This window comes from Rhododendron vialii, chromosome 7a (assembly GCF_030253575.1).
Source record: "Rhododendron vialii isolate Sample 1 chromosome 7a, ASM3025357v1".
Classification (NCBI taxonomy): Eukaryota; Viridiplantae; Streptophyta; class Magnoliopsida; order Ericales; family Ericaceae; genus Rhododendron; species Rhododendron vialii.
In genome coordinates, this window is record NC_080563.1 from 13,811,816 (window position 1) to 13,829,039 (window position 17,224).

General features: G+C 39.3%; 2 protein-coding genes across 3 annotated transcripts; one reads left to right on the forward strand and one right to left on the reverse strand.

The window, feature by feature from the left end:
• The first annotated feature begins 7,907 nt into the window (after positions 1–7,907).
• Positions 7,908–10,653, forward strand: LOC131332081 (G-type lectin S-receptor-like serine/threonine-protein kinase LECRK3). The gene is made up of 2 exons (XM_058366138.1): positions 7,908–9,427; positions 9,533–10,653. The coding sequence occupies exons 1-2, from the start codon at positions 8,161–8,163 to the stop codon at positions 10,498–10,500; spliced, it is 2,235 nt and encodes a 744-aa protein (XP_058222121.1). The 5' UTR covers positions 7,908–8,160; the 3' UTR covers positions 10,501–10,653.
• A 490-nt stretch (positions 10,654–11,143) lies between these two features.
• Positions 11,144–15,851, reverse strand: LOC131332083 (uncharacterized). 2 transcript variants are annotated; one of them, XM_058366141.1, is made up of 6 exons: positions 15,693–15,851; positions 15,459–15,495; positions 14,669–14,946; positions 13,507–13,543; positions 12,991–13,271; positions 11,144–11,306 (listed from the first exon to the last, which is right to left on the reverse strand). In XM_058366141.1, the coding sequence occupies exons 1-6, from the start codon at positions 15,759–15,761 to the stop codon at positions 11,148–11,150; spliced, it is 861 nt and encodes a 286-aa protein (XP_058222124.1). In that variant the 5' UTR covers positions 15,762–15,851; the 3' UTR covers positions 11,144–11,147. The 2 variants fall into 2 exon arrangements, with proteins under 2 accessions (XP_058222124.1, XP_058222123.1); XM_058366140.1 differs by having other exon boundaries at positions 11,144–12,364; positions 15,693–15,828.
• Positions 15,852–17,224: the final 1,373 nt, after the last annotated feature.

The following is a 17,224-nucleotide window of genomic DNA, read 5'->3' on the forward strand; positions in this document are numbered from 1 at the left end:
CTTATTATCAATAATATTCAGACTTTGTCTTTTTCTCTTGAAGATTCAAGAACTGCTCGTGGCTACGAGTACCTATCATTCGTTTGATTAGTACGCAACTAATCTCTTTGTTAATTCCGCTGCGTCAAGTGGTATCAGAGCAAGGCTTTGCCTGGTTCGATGGCACCAAACACAGAAGAAGACACACCCATTGACGTTGGTCGTGGGCTTACTGACCTAATGAGAATGGTGGAGGATCAACAGGCACAATTAACCGAGATCCGTCAGGATACTCACACTCAATTCGCTCAGATCCGTGAGTTGCTGCAGGAGTTGACTCTACAAAATCGCCGAAGGCCAGAAAGGGTTGAGGAGGAACGCGCGGTGGGGTTTGCCCATCGTCAACCTCGTAACCAGGATCGGGAGCGCGCTGAAGGATTTGCCCGAGGCCCACCCGGTGATCGACGGGTTGCAAGGAACCTTCGTCATCGTGCTGATACCGAAGATTCTGAACCTGAAGATGAAGAAGAGGTACAAGGAGGACGCCGTCCAGCACGGCAACAACAGTGGTTTGATGATTACAAAGTGAAGGTGGATCTTCCCACGTTCAACGGTAATCTGCATATTGAGGATTTTCTTGACTGGCTTTCTGAGGTTGAGAGATTCCTTAATATGATGGAGGTTTCTGAGACCAAACAGGTGAAGTTGGTCGCCTACAAGTTGAAGAGCGGCGCTGCAGTTTGGTGGGATCAGTTACAAACGAAACGGTACAGGCAGGGAAAAGAGCCTGTGAGGACATGGCGCCGGATGAAGCAACTGATGATGGAAAGATTCTTGCCGCCTGATTATGATCAACATCTATTCCGGTCATATCAAAACTGTTCGCAGGGATCTAAATCTGTGTTTGACTACACGACTGAATTTAGTCGACTTTCAGATCGTAATAATCTGAATGAGACCGAAGGTCAGCGCGTAGCTAGATATATAAATGGATTGAAGCCTTCAATTCAAGAGAAAATTGGGATGCAGGTTGTGTGGGATGTTGAGGAAGCCTATAACCTAGCTTTGAAGGCTGAGCAGTTTGAGCGTAAACCGACCACTTCGGGATTCCGCCGAGGTCCAGAGGAGTCGTTTGTTCCCTCTTCTGAAAGGGGGAAGGAAAAGCAGCATGCGGTTCCAGTGGTTCCAACGTTTCAATCAAAGGGTGTTGCTGGTGGTGGAACGAAGTTTGGAGGACCTAACCAGGCAGGTAGCTCTAACAACAGAAACGTGGCCAAGGATCCGAACCCTTATGCCAAACCGAGGGGTGACAAGTGCTTTCGGTGTAACAAACCCGGTCACTTGTCTAACGCATGCCCAGATAGGAAGGTGGGCCTGGTAGAGGAAGACGGGCATATTGAAGAAGATTCTGAGAATGATCTTGAAGATGTGGATTATGCCGAGGAAGATGGGGAACGGGTCAATTGTGTGGTTCAACGGGTGCTGTTTGCGCCAAAATCGGAGGGTTCTAGCCAACGTCATAGCATATTTCGATCGCGCTGTTTAGTCAACCAGAAAGTTTGTGATTTAATTGTGGATAGTGGGAGTTGCGAGAATTTTGTGGCAAGGAGACTAGTGGAGTATTTGAAGTTGTCGATGGAACCCCATCCCGCGCCTTACAGCATTGGGTGGATCAAAAAGGGCCCCACGGTGAAGGTAACTCAAATCTGTAAACTTCCTCTTTCAATTGGGAAATTTTATAGAGCTGAAGTTACTTGTGATGTTATTGAGATGGATGCTAGTCATGTGCTGTTAGGTAGACCCTGGCAGTTTGATGTAGACGTTGTTTATAAGGGTCGTGACAACACTTACTGTTTTAATTGGGAGTCCCATAAGGTTGTTATGGTACCCACCAATCATAAGGTGTCTGTCAAGCCTTCTAAAGTAGAGGGGTCCTCGTTTTTAACCATTGCTAGTTCCGAAGCTGAGTTTGTTGCAGGTTTGAAAGAGTCTGAACAGGTTTATGCAATGGTGGTAAAATCGTTGGTTGTGCACGGAGTGAATGAGGCAGTGATTTCAGTGCCTAAACAGATACAACCGTTACTGGAAGAGTTTGAGGAGCTGGTTACTGATGATGTGCCTAATGAACTCCCTCCCATGAGGGATATTCAGCATCAGATTGATTTGGTGCCTGGGGCAAGTTTGCCCAACTTACCACATTATCGTATGAGTCCTAAAGAGAATGAGATCCTGAGAGAAAAGGTAGAAGAGCTATTGCAGAAAGGGCATATCCGAGAGAGTCTGAGTCCTTGTGGTGTGCCGGCTTTGTTAACACCAAAGAAGGATGGTAGTTGGCGTATGTGTGTTGATAGTCGAGCTATTAACAAGATTACCATCAAGTACAGGTTTCCTATTCCGCGTTTGGATGATATGCTGGATATGTTGTATGGGTCGAAGTGGTTTTCAAAAATCGATCTACGAAGTGGGTACCATCAGATTCGTATCCAACCGGGCGATGAGTGGAAGACAGCGTTCAAAACTAAGGATGGCCTTTACGAGTGGCTGGTTATGCCATTCGGCCTTTCTAATGCGCCAAACACTTTTATGCGAATTATGAATCAGATTTTGCGCCCTTTTACTGGAAAGTTTGTTGTCATTTATTTCGACGACATACTGATCTATAGTAAGTCCGAGGAGGAGCACGTGGAGCACGTGCGCCAAGTGTTGATGGTGCTGCAAGAAAATAAGTTGTACATTCAACTTAAGAAGTGCAGTTTCTTGACTAACAGCTTATTGTTCTTGGGTTATGTGGTTAGTTCTGATGGGATTCATGTGGATGAAGATAAGGTTCGAGCCATTCGTGACTGGCCAACGCCGAAATCTGTTACTGAGGTTCGAAGCTTCCATGGGTTGGCCACTTTCTATCGGCGTTTTATTCGGAATTTCAGTTCTATTGTGGCACCGATCACTGAGTGTTTGAAGAAAGGCAAGTTCTTATGGGGAGATGAAGCAGAGAAGAGCTTTACAGTGATTAAGGAGAAGCTATGCACTGCGCCGGTTTTGGCACTACCTAGCTTTGAAAAGATTTTCGAAGTTGAGTGCGATGCTAGTGGGATTGGTATTGGGGCTGTACTGTCCCAAGAAAAAAGGCCGGTGGCTTTCTTTAGTCAGAAGTTAAGTGAAGCAAGGCAGAAGTGGAGTACATATGATCAGGAATTCTATGCTGTGGTGCACGCTCTCAAACATTGGGAACATTATCTGATTCAAAGGGAGTTTGTTTTGTATACTGATCATCAGGCGCTGAAATTTATCAATAGTCAGAAGAAGCTGGATAGTATGCACGTGCGTTGGGCGACGTTTTTGCAGAAATTTCCTTTTACTATTCGACATAAGTCTGGGGTAACAAATCGTGTGGCTGATGCTTTGAGTCGTCGAGCCGATCTATTGGTGACCTTAGCACATGAGATTGTGGGCTTTGAATTCCTGAAGGAGCTGTACCCAGAGGATGATGACTTTAAAGATATTTGGGATGTATGTATGCAAAATCGGCCTATGAGTGATTTCCATATTACTGATGGGTATTTGTTTCGAGGCAATCGCTTGTGTATTCCAAAGTCTTCCTTAAGGGAAAGCTTAATCCGAGACTTACATGGTGGAGGATTAAGTGGTCACTTAGGGAGGGATAAAACTGTGGCCAGTTTGGAGGAACGATATTATTGGCCTCAGTTGAAGCGAGATGCTGGGAATTTTGTAAGGAAGTGCTACACTTGTCAGGTGTCTAAAGGTCAGTCCCAAAACACTGGTCTTTACACGCCTTTGCCTGTTCCTAATAGCATTTGGGAGGACTTGTCGATGGATTTCGTGCTGGGTCTACCTCGTACTCAACGAGGAGTAGATTCTGTGTTTGTGGTGGTGGACAGGTTTTCGAAGATGGTGCACTTTATTGCTTGCCGAAAAACATCTGATGCTTCTCATGTGGCTCGTTTGTTTTTCCGTGAGGTGGTGCGTTTGCATGGGGTGCCACAGTCCCTTACTTCTGATCGTGATGTGAAGTTTCTTAGCCATTTTTGGGTAACTTTGTGGAAGATGTTCGGTACGTCGCTGAAAAGGAGCTCTACTGCACATCCACAAACGGATGGCCAAACTGAGGTGACTAATCGGAGTTTGGGAAATTTGATTCGCAGTATTTGTGGGGACAAGCCGAAACAGTGGGATTTTGCTCTACCGCAGGCTGAGTTTGCTTTCAATAGCGCAGTTCACAGTGCCACAGGAAAATCACCTTTTTCTTTGGTGTATGTGACCCCTCCAAAGCATGTGGTGGATTTGGTTCAGTTTTCTCGAGGACCTGGGGTTAGCGTTGCAGCTGAGGCAATGGCTAAGCAGGCTCAAGAGGTGCATGAGCAAGTAAAACAGAAGCTAACTGAGACTAATGCGAAATACAAAAGGGCTGCAGACAAACATAGGCGTGAGAAATTGTTCAAGGAAGGGGATTTTGTGATGGTGTTTTTGCGCAAGGAGCGGTTTCCAGTGGGAACTTATAACAAGCTAAAGCTCAGAAAGTATGGTCCGTATGAAGTTTTGAAGAAGATTGGTGACAATGCTTATGTGATTGATCTTCCTGATTCCATGAAGATTTCAAAGGTTTTTAATGTTGCTGATTTATCTGAGTATCATGCTGAGGAGCCGCTGTATCCAGACTTGAACTCGAGGTCGAGTTCTTTCGAAGAAGAGGGGACTGATGTAGAACACGTGGAGGCCCAATTCCATGATCAGCTGGACCGAGCCAAGCCTCGAAAGTCCAAACGGTATTTAATTTCAGATTACCCAAATTGGTTAAAATCGGACGAGCTCGGAATAGGCCCAAACTTGGTGGGCTGACTTATTTTCGCGCTCCGGTCAATACTCATGAACCCTAAGTTGATGATCGATGGTGCTTTTCGGCCTAATTCCTTCGTTTAGGTATTCAATTGCGTTATTTTGCTGTTTTAGGAAAGATTTGTTTCGTTAATAACTCTTAGACCGTAATTCCTTTTAAGTTGATTCTTTTTGGGAAAGTCTTGTTTTTCTTTCCCGTTTTCAATTTTAGGAAAAGCCCCAAATTCTGGGACTTTTTATTTTCCAAGTTTATTTTTAGGGTTTCTAGGGTTTCAGCCTATTTAAGGGTTTGTAACCTAGAGTTTATGCAGCTTATTATCAATAATATTCAGACTTTGTCTTTTTCTCTTGAAGATTCAAGAACTGCTCGTGACTACGAGTACCTATCATTCGTTTGATTAGTACGCAACTAATCTCTTTGTTAATTCCGCTGCGTCAAAAGTTCCCGATCCAAAAATCAAAACTCATTATACAAAAAGCAATAACCAAGGCTAAACCATCCATATGTAAAACCTCATCACACTATTCATGAGTGCATCAAATCTAATTTTGAACAAAGGATTACCAGAACTATAGAACTGAGCAACTAAACATTTTCTCGTCATTCTTTTCTTCTTTTTTTTCCTGCATGTGGTAGGATGTTAGCATGTTTACATCCCACACTGTTTAGCTTATCCTATTTTTACACTTAGCAAAATCACTCTGGTTACATGCATATTGACTAGCATAAAGAATTCCTCGCTTCCTCATTCTTCGCCACCCTCCTTATTATATATTGGAGAACACAATTATAAAACTCCAAATTACTAATCAATGACCAGTGGCGGATCTAAGAATTTTCGATAGATGGATCACTCCTTTAAGAGCGGCCTTATATGTTTCAATGTCGTAAGCGAACTCACATCAATTTTTATTATTTAATTCAAAAATGAGTGTATATATACATCAAATATTTTTCTTGTTAGTGGTAGTTAATGTTGAGCTGTAAAAAAAATTAAAAAATGTTAAAGAAAATACATATTTTTTATTTTATTTTATGTGGAACTTAGAATTATAGTAATTGATTTGTGTAGGTAATTACATTATTGTAAATGACTTTGTGGTATCAATGCTAGACAAGATAGTTTACGTTTGGGTTTGAGATCCGAACACTCAAAAGAAACATGAAGAGGTGTGTGTTTTAACCATTAAAACACAAAAAAAAAAAAACCGGAGGATGTAGGCACCAAGATTCGAACTTGAGTCAAGACTGTGGATAGGCGGCTTCTTTCCACTAGAACAGTCATGCAAAAATTTCGAGATACTTTACATGAGTATATTACAAACTTTAACTTGGGGCCCTTCTTCGAGGCCATTTTTCAACTGGGTCACGTGACCCACCTGTGCAGTGTGCCTACACTGAATCCGCCCCAGAATCAATCCAATAGTTAACGTACAGAGCAAGCAAATGATTTTTGACTAATCTCTCAAAAAAATTCATAATCCAATCACGGTGATGTATCTTCAAACAAATATTATACTACCCCATACCATGCAACTTTCCTAGTTCAACTCAACTACAATACTATCGTTGCCAATTCAAACTCTCTTTTGCGCATTTGACACGTTGGTTACGTGGGTGCTTGAAAGCCTATTTTTTGACTTTTCATTTTCAATTTTTGACTTTTTGAATTATGATCAGAATGAATTTTTAATTTGGTAAAATGTTTAAATGATATGTACATAATGCATTTTGCAACAGAAGTAGTGTTTGGAAGATATGTGATGAAAATGAATTATGACCTAGTTTTTTACCATGTTGCCCTTGTTTATTTATTATGAGATATACTATGTATAAATAATGGTTTAATCAATTTTTTTTAAATTTTTTCGTTTTTAATTGTATCAGCACACACAACTTTTTACACCTTTCTCCTAAAAAGAAAATTTTTACACCCTTTATATATTACAAAATATAATTAAAAAATTAATTGCTCAAATTTTCAATCCGTTTTAACCGATGTGAAAATTTTATTTTTCTAATCATTTTATCCTAAATGGTCATAATAAAATTTTGACTCTAAAGCCTTTCAATAAACACCCTAAAAAAATTCTAAAATCGAATATAGAGGATAATTTGATATTTTCTCTTTTTAACTCATCAGAAGTGGAAAAGGACCTCCCTTCCTCTTTTTGGCTTTTTCACGGCATCTTCAAAATTGAAGAAATCATTTGTCAAAACTCATTCTCTACCCAAACAGTCAAAAGGTGAAAATGAGAAACTGAAAAGTTGAAAAAGAACCGTCCAAACTGGCACGTAGTTGCTTTGCCGTCCATTTTTTAATAACAAGGGGACGACAAAAGTCTTCTAATTAGACTCGCTTCCAGTGACGCAATCAGCATCTACAGACTCTTTTAAAGCCATTACTTCAATCAAATAAGAAAAGAAAAAAACGTAGTTACTTGTGTTTTGATACTCCTTTGTGCTAAATTTTTACTTCGAGACGAATTAATAATTCACAAAAGTTTAGTCCAAAATTAACAAACGCGAAAAAAAATTGAATAAAAGCATAACGTGCACCTTTTCTATAAGTAAAAAAAAAAGTGTTAGTGGAACACCACCTTAGTCTCATTTTAAAGACACTGCCTTCATCCTTCCAACGGCACCAACTTTATAAATAGTGAAGGTACTATATATTAAAAGTTAAAAGATATTTCATCAAAATATAGCAAAATATATAAAGGACATGCTTGGTATTTAAATTTGGAGTCAAATGCTCATGGGAACAAAAGTGATATATGAAAATGTGAATCGTGAAATGGAGGAGATCCTCCATGTTTTTTTGATGCTCCAAATTTGGAGTAGGAAATCTCATCCTCTCAAATGGAAGATGGTTGAATTTATTTTTTCCCCAAACCTTGAAGATATATAGAGAAATAGAGCATGCATCGGAGATGCTCTATTTTTATACTTGCCAAAATCACTCTGGTTACATCCGTATTGACTAGCATAAAGTATTTCTCACTTCCTCAGGAGTATTACATGTAGGAGAAAACAATTATAAAACCCCAAATTACTAATAATCCAATAGTTAATGTGCAGAGCAAGCAAATGAGTTTTGACTAATCTCTCCAAAAATTACCTAACCTTAGTACTAGTATTCAAATCCTTCTCGCGTTTGCTCACACGCAATCACCATAATATAATTTGATCTTTCAAAACCATTCCCGGCCCATTACTATAAATGAGGTTTTCTTCTGCATTGACTAAAACAGCAATTAATAACCAATCTCATGATCATTTTGTAATAAACCTAACCTTCTTTGAAGTTAGGAGTAACATCTTCAATGGCTTCTTCTGCAATCCCTCCTCCCCTGCTCTTACTCTCCCTTTTGCCCTTGTATGCTGCTGCTTCTAATGTAACTTTGGGCTCATCACTTTCCACCACAAGCGATGACCCTTCTTCATGGGTTTCACCTTCTGGGGATTTTGCTTTTGGATTCCGACAACTTAACAATACCAACATCTTCTTGCTTGCGATATGGTACGCCCAAATACCCGATCAAACCATCGTTTGGCAAGCAAACACAAATAGTCCAGTGCAAGCAGGATCAAACATCGAACTCGCAGCGAATGGGCTCAATCTAACTGATCCCAATGGCCTGACAATCTGGAGTGCGCAACAAAATTCCACCACCTCCTATGGCGCGATGCTTGACACGGGAAATTTCATACTTTCAGGTACTAATACATATGTTTATGTGTGGCAAAGTTTTGACTATCCCACAGACACGATTTTACCAACCCAAATACTGCCATTGGGTGGCATGTTGTATTCTAAATTGTCTACAACTAACTACACAAAAGGAAGGTTCGTGCTCCATTTCACGAATGGAGATCTCCAGCTCAATCCTATTGCCTGGCCAACCGAACACCAATATACCTATTACTACAGTAGTGGAACAGCGAACCCTAATTCTTCTCTATCTGGGTTTCAGCTGGTTTTCAATCAATCCGGAGATGTCTACATTCTGCTTGGGAATGGGTCGAATTTCCAACTCTGGCAAAATATCTTTCGAAACTCAAACAACTATTATCGTGCGACCCTAGATTTTGACGGTGTTTTCAGGGAATACGCTTGTGCGAAGAGTTCAGACGGCAACCAGAGGTGGTCAGTTGTTGGATACATTCCTGATGATATATGTTCGGATCTGACAAATGAGGAATATGGTAGTGGTGCATGTGGGTACAATAGCTACTGCGTGGCAAATGGTGCCAGTATTAGTTGCTATTGCCCACCTGGGTTTTCATACATCGATCTGAATAACGAAAATGGCGGATGCGCACCTGATTTCCCTCCAAATTGTGAAGTAGACAACGGAACGAGCAACCTGGAAGACGTGTATGATTTGATTGAGCTCCAAGACATTAATTTCCCGTTCGGAGATTATGATCAATTGGGTCCTTACAACTCGACACAGTGTGGACAAGCTTGTTTGAAGGATTGTAATTGTGCTGTTTCCATATTCAATGGCTCATATTGTTGGAAGAAGAGACTGCCTATGTCTAATGGGAGACGGGAGACTGCACTAGCTTTTGTCAAAGTGATGAAAGGTATTGTTTCTTCTGATCCAATTTCCAACTCCAAGCATGACAAGAAAGTTATATGGTTGTCAGTTCTTTTTGGCAGCTCAGGGCTCTTTAACATTCTACTGCTAGGTGTGATTTCTCTAATGGTTTTCTCAAGGCGTCAGAGAAAGTCAAGAAAGGACGTAAATGACTCAAGTGTCTTTGAAACAAACTTGCATGTTTTCACTTTTGAAGAGCTAAAAAAAGCGACAGAAGAGTTCAAGGAAGAACTGGGAATGGGTTCATTCGGCATTGTTTACAAAGGCGTAGTGAAATATGGTTCTAAGACTCAAGTTGCAGTCAAGAAGTTGGACAAGTTATCGCAAGGAGGAGAGATGGAATTCAAAGCCGAAGTGACTGCAATTGGGAGAACCCATCACAAGAATCTTGTCCAATTGCTCGGCTATTGTTGTGAGGGGCCACACAGGATTCTAGTGTACGAGTTCATGAGTAATGGCAGTTTAGCGAATTTCATCTTTGGCATCCCAAGACCTGATTGGTATCAACGGGTTCAGGTAGCTCTGGGGATCGCAAGAGGACTGGTGTACTTACATGAAGAATGCACGACCCCAATAATCCATTGTGACATAAAGCCCCAAAACATACTCATCGACGAATTGTTCATACCACGAATTTCTGACTTCGGACTGGCAAAATCCTTAGTGCTCAATCAAACTCGAACGCATACAGGGATAAGGGGGACTCGAGGATACATCGCTCCAGAGTGGTTCAGATATGTACCTGTGACAGTTAAAGTTGATGTATATAGTTTTGGTGTTATGTTGCTCGAGATTATTTGTTGCAGAAAGAGTGTCGCACAGGAGTTTGAAGATGAAGAGAGAGCAATATTAACAGACTGGGCCTATGATTGCTTTAGAGAAGGGACTCTAGATGCTTTAGTGGAAAATGATGACGCTGCTATGAATGATATTAAAACATTGCAAAGGTGGGTCATGACAGCAATCTGGTGTATACAGGAGGATCCGTTGCAAAGGCCTGCAATGAGTATGGTCATACAAATGCTGGAAGGATATGTTGAAGTTCCAATTCCTATCTGAACTTCTTCAATCTATGCAACTTTATGGACCATGAAGACAAAGATGGAAGAAGATTATTTTTCTATTTTTATTTTCTATTCTACTATCCCAAAGGACTGTGTGCATGAATTTTTCCTATTGTAGTGGGCAAATTTCAAGCAGTTGAATCATTTATATGATGATGTGAAAGTTTGTAATGCATAACCATTGTGAAAAAAAATAAATTTTGCTTACATGTTCTCTTGGTGCTTCATCACAAGCAAGGAAAATCATATGTATTTCAGTGGTTCTCTGTTAGTAAAACATGAAAATTTGTCAAAGCTCAATGAGTTTTATGGCTTTAAGAAATGGTTTGGTACGACGTCTGGTGAGATTGTTTAGAAAAATCATAGTTGAATTATTCTACAGTATTGCTTGTGTTTGGAATCATTGATGATCTCATGCACTATTCTTTTGGCTTGACCAATTCCACACCACCCAACTAACATTAACAGAGAACATGGTTACCAAATCTAGATACAAACGTGACCACAATAATGGGTCAAACCTAAAGTTCAAAAACCTTGAAGAGCTCTCTCAAGGAAGCGATGGTCCCAAAGGCCAATAGCATGTAGAGGTGCAATCGTTTCATAGTTTATGAGCCTTTTGTTTATTTAGTCACGAGTATATTAATGCTTCATTTCTAAGAAAAATTCTGACAAACCTTCTAAGCAGCCTTTGGTTTCCATGTGTTGTTCCCAGCAATCTTGTCCCAATGCCAAAGCAAATCCCATGTCTTTATTAAGCCTGACACAAATAACTCGTGCCGAACTTATTGCCAGCTGACCCTGTGAAGAACATGTTAGTATCAACGTTCAACATGTAACTGAAAAAATCTAAGCAGTTTTCTCCAAATGAAGGAACTCTACGTAGCTATTTGTCCCTAAGATCCATTAATACTAAAGTTTAAATGAACTTCTCAATTCCCTGAAGTGGACATTGTCCACAGGATTTGGCAAACGTCAGGAGTATAACAGTACAATGTACATATACATGTATATACATATATATACATGAATATTGTGATGCAAATTTTCGTAGGTATGAATTACATAATTTATAAATTTGTCGTAATTGGATATGGTGGAGAATCCGAAATTTACCATATTATTTGATCTGAAAAATGGTACGACTTTATAAAATGGGATAAACAATGAAATGAGGACAATGGATTGAACTGGCCTTTGCAAACAACATAAGAACGCATCATAGTGAAAATTCTCTCTGAGGACTCTAAGGCCATGAAAGAAGAGTTATGGCTGTTCAAAAAATAAAAAAGAAAGAAGAGTTATGACCACTCTTAAAAACTAATCCAATCTCCTTTTTCTCCATCACAACTCACAAGCTTTCATACCCTGTGAACCCATTGTTCAAGGCGAAGCTGCTTCAAAGGAGGTCCAAGATTCGGCTTCCTCTTTTGTGGACACTGCCACTTTCCAGTAATCTCTGAATAATCAGTGCATCGGATATTATTATTGGTTGTTTCTGATAATGGCTTTCTTTTTAAAACAGCTAATGAATCTGTCACTCCATTTGTCAGACAATTTTTCAAAGAACTGTCATGGTTTACCCTTTCTCTTCTCTCGTTCCTCGTCGAAACAAACCCATTTTCTGCAATAGTGGTTCCCTGGTTTTCTTTGTTGATTCCACAAGCTGGTTTTCTTATTTCCCCGTAATCCCTCCTTCGAGTAGACTTTTTTGGAGATTTTCCGTTGTTCTTTCCAATGGGAACTTGGCAGTCTGAGCATGATTTTTCATCATTTTGGGTTGAACAATCATCATAATTTCTTGTTGGTTTTCCTTCCTGTCCAGAAATCATTTTGACAGGTTCAACACTAAAAGTATCCTGAAAAGTGACAAGAACGAAAATATGTTAGCACAAACAACACTAGAGCAAAAAAATCGTGAATCTTTCTGATCAGCTTCTCCCGATGATCAGTTATCCAACTAATAATCAAACTACCAACTTAATTTCGTACCAAGTGCCAAACCATTAATTTAGAGATTCTATGTCAGCTAATAACTTAAGAAGTAGATAAGAACCTGCCCCCTCTCCGAAGAAATGGACAAAAAGTGTTGTTAAGGTTCGAGTTCTCTGTTAATGCTTCATAATTTTTTTGGGTAAGTAAAACTTCATAATTTATTCATGAAACATTAGACTTGTTAGGAATACTAGAACCCAACGCAAGAACTAGGAAATAGAATTCAAAAAGATAGATACAAATCAAAAACCATAACCTAGGATGCTCGAAGCTACAATTTCTCTAGTGTTACAAACTAACAATATATAGTTGGAATCATGAACACAAGGTCTAGATTACAATTCAAAGAGCCTCCACAACATATAACACTTGTAATTTTGACAAAAGGTGTTTCAGAACTTTTCAAGCTATGAACGACTATGTGAGTTATTGGGAAATGAAAATAGCAAGAAGAAATAAGACTACAAGGAAAAAGGCTCGGCAAAAGTACCTCATTATTATACTGGTGGAAACGGCTTTTGTCAGTAGCATAGCTCTTACATTCAGCCAAACCATTTGAAGATGTGTTCTTATCGGCAGCCAATACATCCCTTTTCGTACTTGTAAACTCAGTCAAGTGCTCTCCTTTATCTTGGCTGCATTTTTCAGCATTAAAGGGCACTCTCTCACTTTCACTTTCTGTAGAAACGGAATCTGTGAAAGCATTACTTGTATCAACTGCAGGAGATTCATACACGTAGCTAGCAAACCATCTTGTAATTTCCAGAGGCTCTGTTAGAACAGCAAATTAAGCGATAAAAGAAAATATGTTAGATGGTCTGGATATGCACCGGTTTAGTTTGTCACAGAAAGTAGAAGAAGAAAAGGAACTCAGAGTCTTAAACAGCCCTATGAAGCCAAGTTTGGATACGATTCCAACTAATCTTTTTTCTTATTTTCGTACAATTAATCAGGAACCGAAGATTATATGGAGTCCAGATGAATATCCAGTAGAGTTGTTACAAACCAGATGAAAGGGAGAGGGAGTCTGAAGAACCTATAACCTGCAACAAAAAAGAAACTGAGTTTGTAAGGTTTTGGACCTTCAAAATTCCTATTTGTATGAGAAGCGTGCGAAGAAATTAAGATTGGGAGTGGTACAATTGATAAATGAAGTTTTGAATCTCACAACAGTTACATTAATATGGTGCTTAGTTTGCACTTCGTAAGGCATCCCTTCGATTCCCTTTTCCCACAAAACTAGCCATGTACACTTAGTTTTTGACCAGGGCTAGACATGAGTTTGATCTTGGATTGACTTATATTGTGAACTCCATGTTCACTACTCTAGAAATGGCAAATTTTCTTTAAAAAATCTATCTTATTGTCGTTTATTTGACCCATAACAAGTTTAGTTTCACAAGCGCACACAAGTCTGGAAGAAAAATGAAATTAGTTGAAGTTCAGATTAGTTATATCTAATTAATGAGCGAAGTTCTGTGTTAGATGACTAATTTCAAAGCAAAAGGAAAAATTCTCCCCAGAAAATGGCTGCTGTCAAAGGTGTTCAAAACACTTGTACTGGATGCTCCTCCATGATGCTCTACCATTTTACGAACGACTCCATATTTCTAGCTCAAGTCATATTAGACTCAATCTGAAGTTAATATGGTTGAATATACTCTTATACCCACCCACGAGGAGGATTCCAGAATAGATATAACTAGATGGCAAAATGGTGATTAGCCTCTTTAAACGGGTGTCAAGCCAATGTACGCGCACCTTGATTAATCCCGGACAACCCTCCAATGGCCCCAAAGGTCCTCTGGCGGTGGGAGTTGAATCTGCGAGCTTGGGAGTAAGCCTTTAACTTAGTATTATCCTCCCACTCCACCAACCCATTGAGGTTGATTAGAGAATAACCTTAAAGAATTGTCAATCCAAATTCCTTAGAAATACATATACAGTCTACTCTTTTAGCACATCTGAAATTTTACATCACATCAGGCTATTCGCATGTAATCTGCTCAAATGTCTCCAAAAGTCCTTGAATTAGACTAGACTGATCATTAGACAAACTTAGATAAACATAACATTTTCTTTAAAGGAATTAAAAAAAAATCTCAAATCAATTCACCCAAAAGGGGTGAAGAGGGGGAGGAACAAACATATACAACATAAAGGAGTACCTGACTTGCGTTCTTGATTCGATGGTCGTAATCTCCCGTAGGGTTATTAGATTTTTCAAACCCAATTGAAGCTGCTTTCTCAACCAGAACTAAACCATCCTTGTTTCTGATTTTCTGAAACCTCCCAAAAGTCTCATCGTTTCCTTTTGTCTTCTCTTCGCCATCAATCCCCTCTTCCACACAACCACTTTCTCCAAAACCATATCCTTGCAAATCAGAATTCATTTCTGGAGACTCGTACGCATAGCTTGAGAACCAGTTCCTAATATCAGGAGGCTCTGAAAACCCTTAAAATCATCAGCACACAGGAATAAGCCCTGATTTTTCGAGGCAGATAGGGTTCTTTTGTTTGACCAGACCAGGTGTGAGCATCGAATTGTACTATATATCCAATAGAGTTACATATTCAGTGTCTGGTTAAAATTCTTGCGGTCTAGACTAAGCACGAATCGTGCTATATAGTCCCACACAATGTGGGATAATACTAATCCCATCATTGTTAGTCACATGGCATTATATAGCCTGACGCCTGTCGGATTATATTTCTCCATTATTAATCCCGTAAAGGGCTTGTTTGACCAAATATGAACCTTAATTTATAGTTTCATAAAGCATGAGGTGTACATCAGCCTCGGGACTGGAGTGTGGAATCATCACTTGGATCCCACATATACTATGAAATTGTATATCCCTCAGCGTTAGTCTCGTTAAAGTTTTGGGTTTTCTTAGCATCCAAACAGGGCTTACGATTTCTTTGAAATAACAGTCTTTTCGTAGAAGAAATACTAACCAGATGGATTTGAAAGAGAGTCCACGGCAGCGAGAACCTGTAGACAAATAGATTATTGAAAGCACAAACGTACTTAAGTTTTAATGCTCCGTTTGGTTGCTGAGAAAGTAAAAACAGAAGATTTTTGATACAGATCTTAGCTTTCTATGCAACCAAACAGAACAAAACTCACAATCAGTAAGAAAACAAAGCAAAGAGGGAAGTGGAAGGTGCGAAGAGGAATAATCTTGTCACCTGAGAATGCGAAGCAATCAGGAGAGAGAAATCAGAGGGTTGGGGAAAAGGGTTTGATCGTTTAGCCATCTCTCTCTCTCTCTCTAGAAAAATGAATTTTGTTTCTCGTCTTTTGTTTTCTCTCCTGCATTTCTTGGTTAAACATGCAAGTACCAAAAGCAATGAATAATGTTTCAGATTTTCTGTAAATTTTCAAATCTCCCGCGCTGAAATCACCGGCCTAAAAAGAGGGAGAGAAGAAAGTGTAAATTACATTTTGTACCTGCAGGTTGGTGTTAATTTCACTTTGGGTGTTCAAAAACTTCACTTAGACCCATTTGCCCCTCCCCGCACCACACAACAGCCGCACCACTTCTCATCTTGGCTCGGATGACTCTCTCTCTCTCTCTCTCTCTCTCTCTCTCTCTCTCTCTCTATCTCTCTCTCTCTCTCTCTCTCTCCACACCCCTTACACAAATCAACCAATTTATTCTTCCAATAGCACGCCAACTGGAAGTCTCCATTACATCTTCACATGAAGTCGTGGAAACGCCCCACTCCACCGTACAACTCAGCTGTGGTAGATCCCCACTTATTTCAACCAAAAAGTAAGGCTCTATTTGGAACTTGTGGAAAGGAAAGGAAAAGAAAAGAAAAGAGAGGGAAAATGTGAAAAAAAATGGATTCTTTTCTCTTATTTGGTTGTAGAAAGAAAATAAAAAGAAACTATGAGGAAAATAAATTTCTCTTATTTGGTTTCAAGAGGAGAATGGAAAGGTAATAAAAAAAAATTTAACTACCTTTAATCACACCTGAGAGCTTTCTCATTTCTTTTCATTTTCCTCAGCGTTCCAGATCAAGCTTTCTCCTTTCTTTTCCTTTCTATTTTCTTTTCCTTTCCCAGGCATAGGAACCAAACACCCCCTAAAAGAAATTTTTTTATTTTCCTTTCTTCTCTTTTATTTTCTATAGGTTCCAAACATAGCCAAAATTTCGTTACATTATTGGATTTTTTGCTGTGTTTCCTAACCTCTGTTTCAAAATTCCGTTCTATTTGGTTAGGATTTGTAGCGATTCCGTGGGTATTCTTCTAGACAAGGCGTTGTGACGATTCCATGGGTATTCTAGATTAGGGTTGAAGGATTCTTTTCAAATCTGCCAAAAATCAAGATAAATATTGGTAACTCCGTTTTGCTATAAGAGCTGACTAGAAAATTGGTGTGAGTTTTTGTCAAATGGGTTTAAAAGTATAGTTCCTATCTGAATCATGTTGTACTCCAAGTCTGTATGTAATTTTAGTTGTCAGTGTAAATGTACTATGAAAGGCAAAATGGTAATTGCAATAATTATTGGATTGATTGTTTTCAAATTAAGAAAACGAGGTCAAACATACCCATTCACAACTTATTCATTCGTGGTCTATTCCTACCGGCTTGTTCGGCTTAATAAGCCTTCTTCTTTCTTTTTTTTGTCCTTATTCAATTTTTTTTCGCATTTGTTAATTTTTTGAGGATCATTATTTCACCATGATGAGAGGAATTTAAAAAGTAAAA

Excerpts from the sequence above, each read along its gene's own strand:
- LOC131332081 (XM_058366138.1), top strand. The coding sequence starts at position 8,161 with ATGGCTTCTTCTGCAATCCCTCCTCCCCTGCTCTTACTCTCCCTTTTG. Across the intron at positions 9,428-9,532 it reads TTTTGTCAAAGTGATGAAAG|GTGTGATTTCTCTAATGGTT; the intron begins GTATTGTTTCTT and ends TTCTACTGCTAG.
- LOC131332083 (XM_058366140.1), bottom strand. The coding sequence starts at position 15,761 with ATGGCTAAACGATCAAACCCTTTTCCCCAACCCTCTGATTTCTCTCTC. Across the intron at positions 14,947-15,458 it reads CTCTCTTTCAAATCCATCTG|AGCCTCCTGATATTAGGAAC; the intron begins GTTAGTATTTCT and ends AAGGGTTTTCAG. Across the intron at positions 12,365-12,990 it reads TCCACCAGTATAATAATGAG|GATACTTTTAGTGTTGAACC; the intron begins GTACTTTTGCCG and ends GTCACTTTTCAG.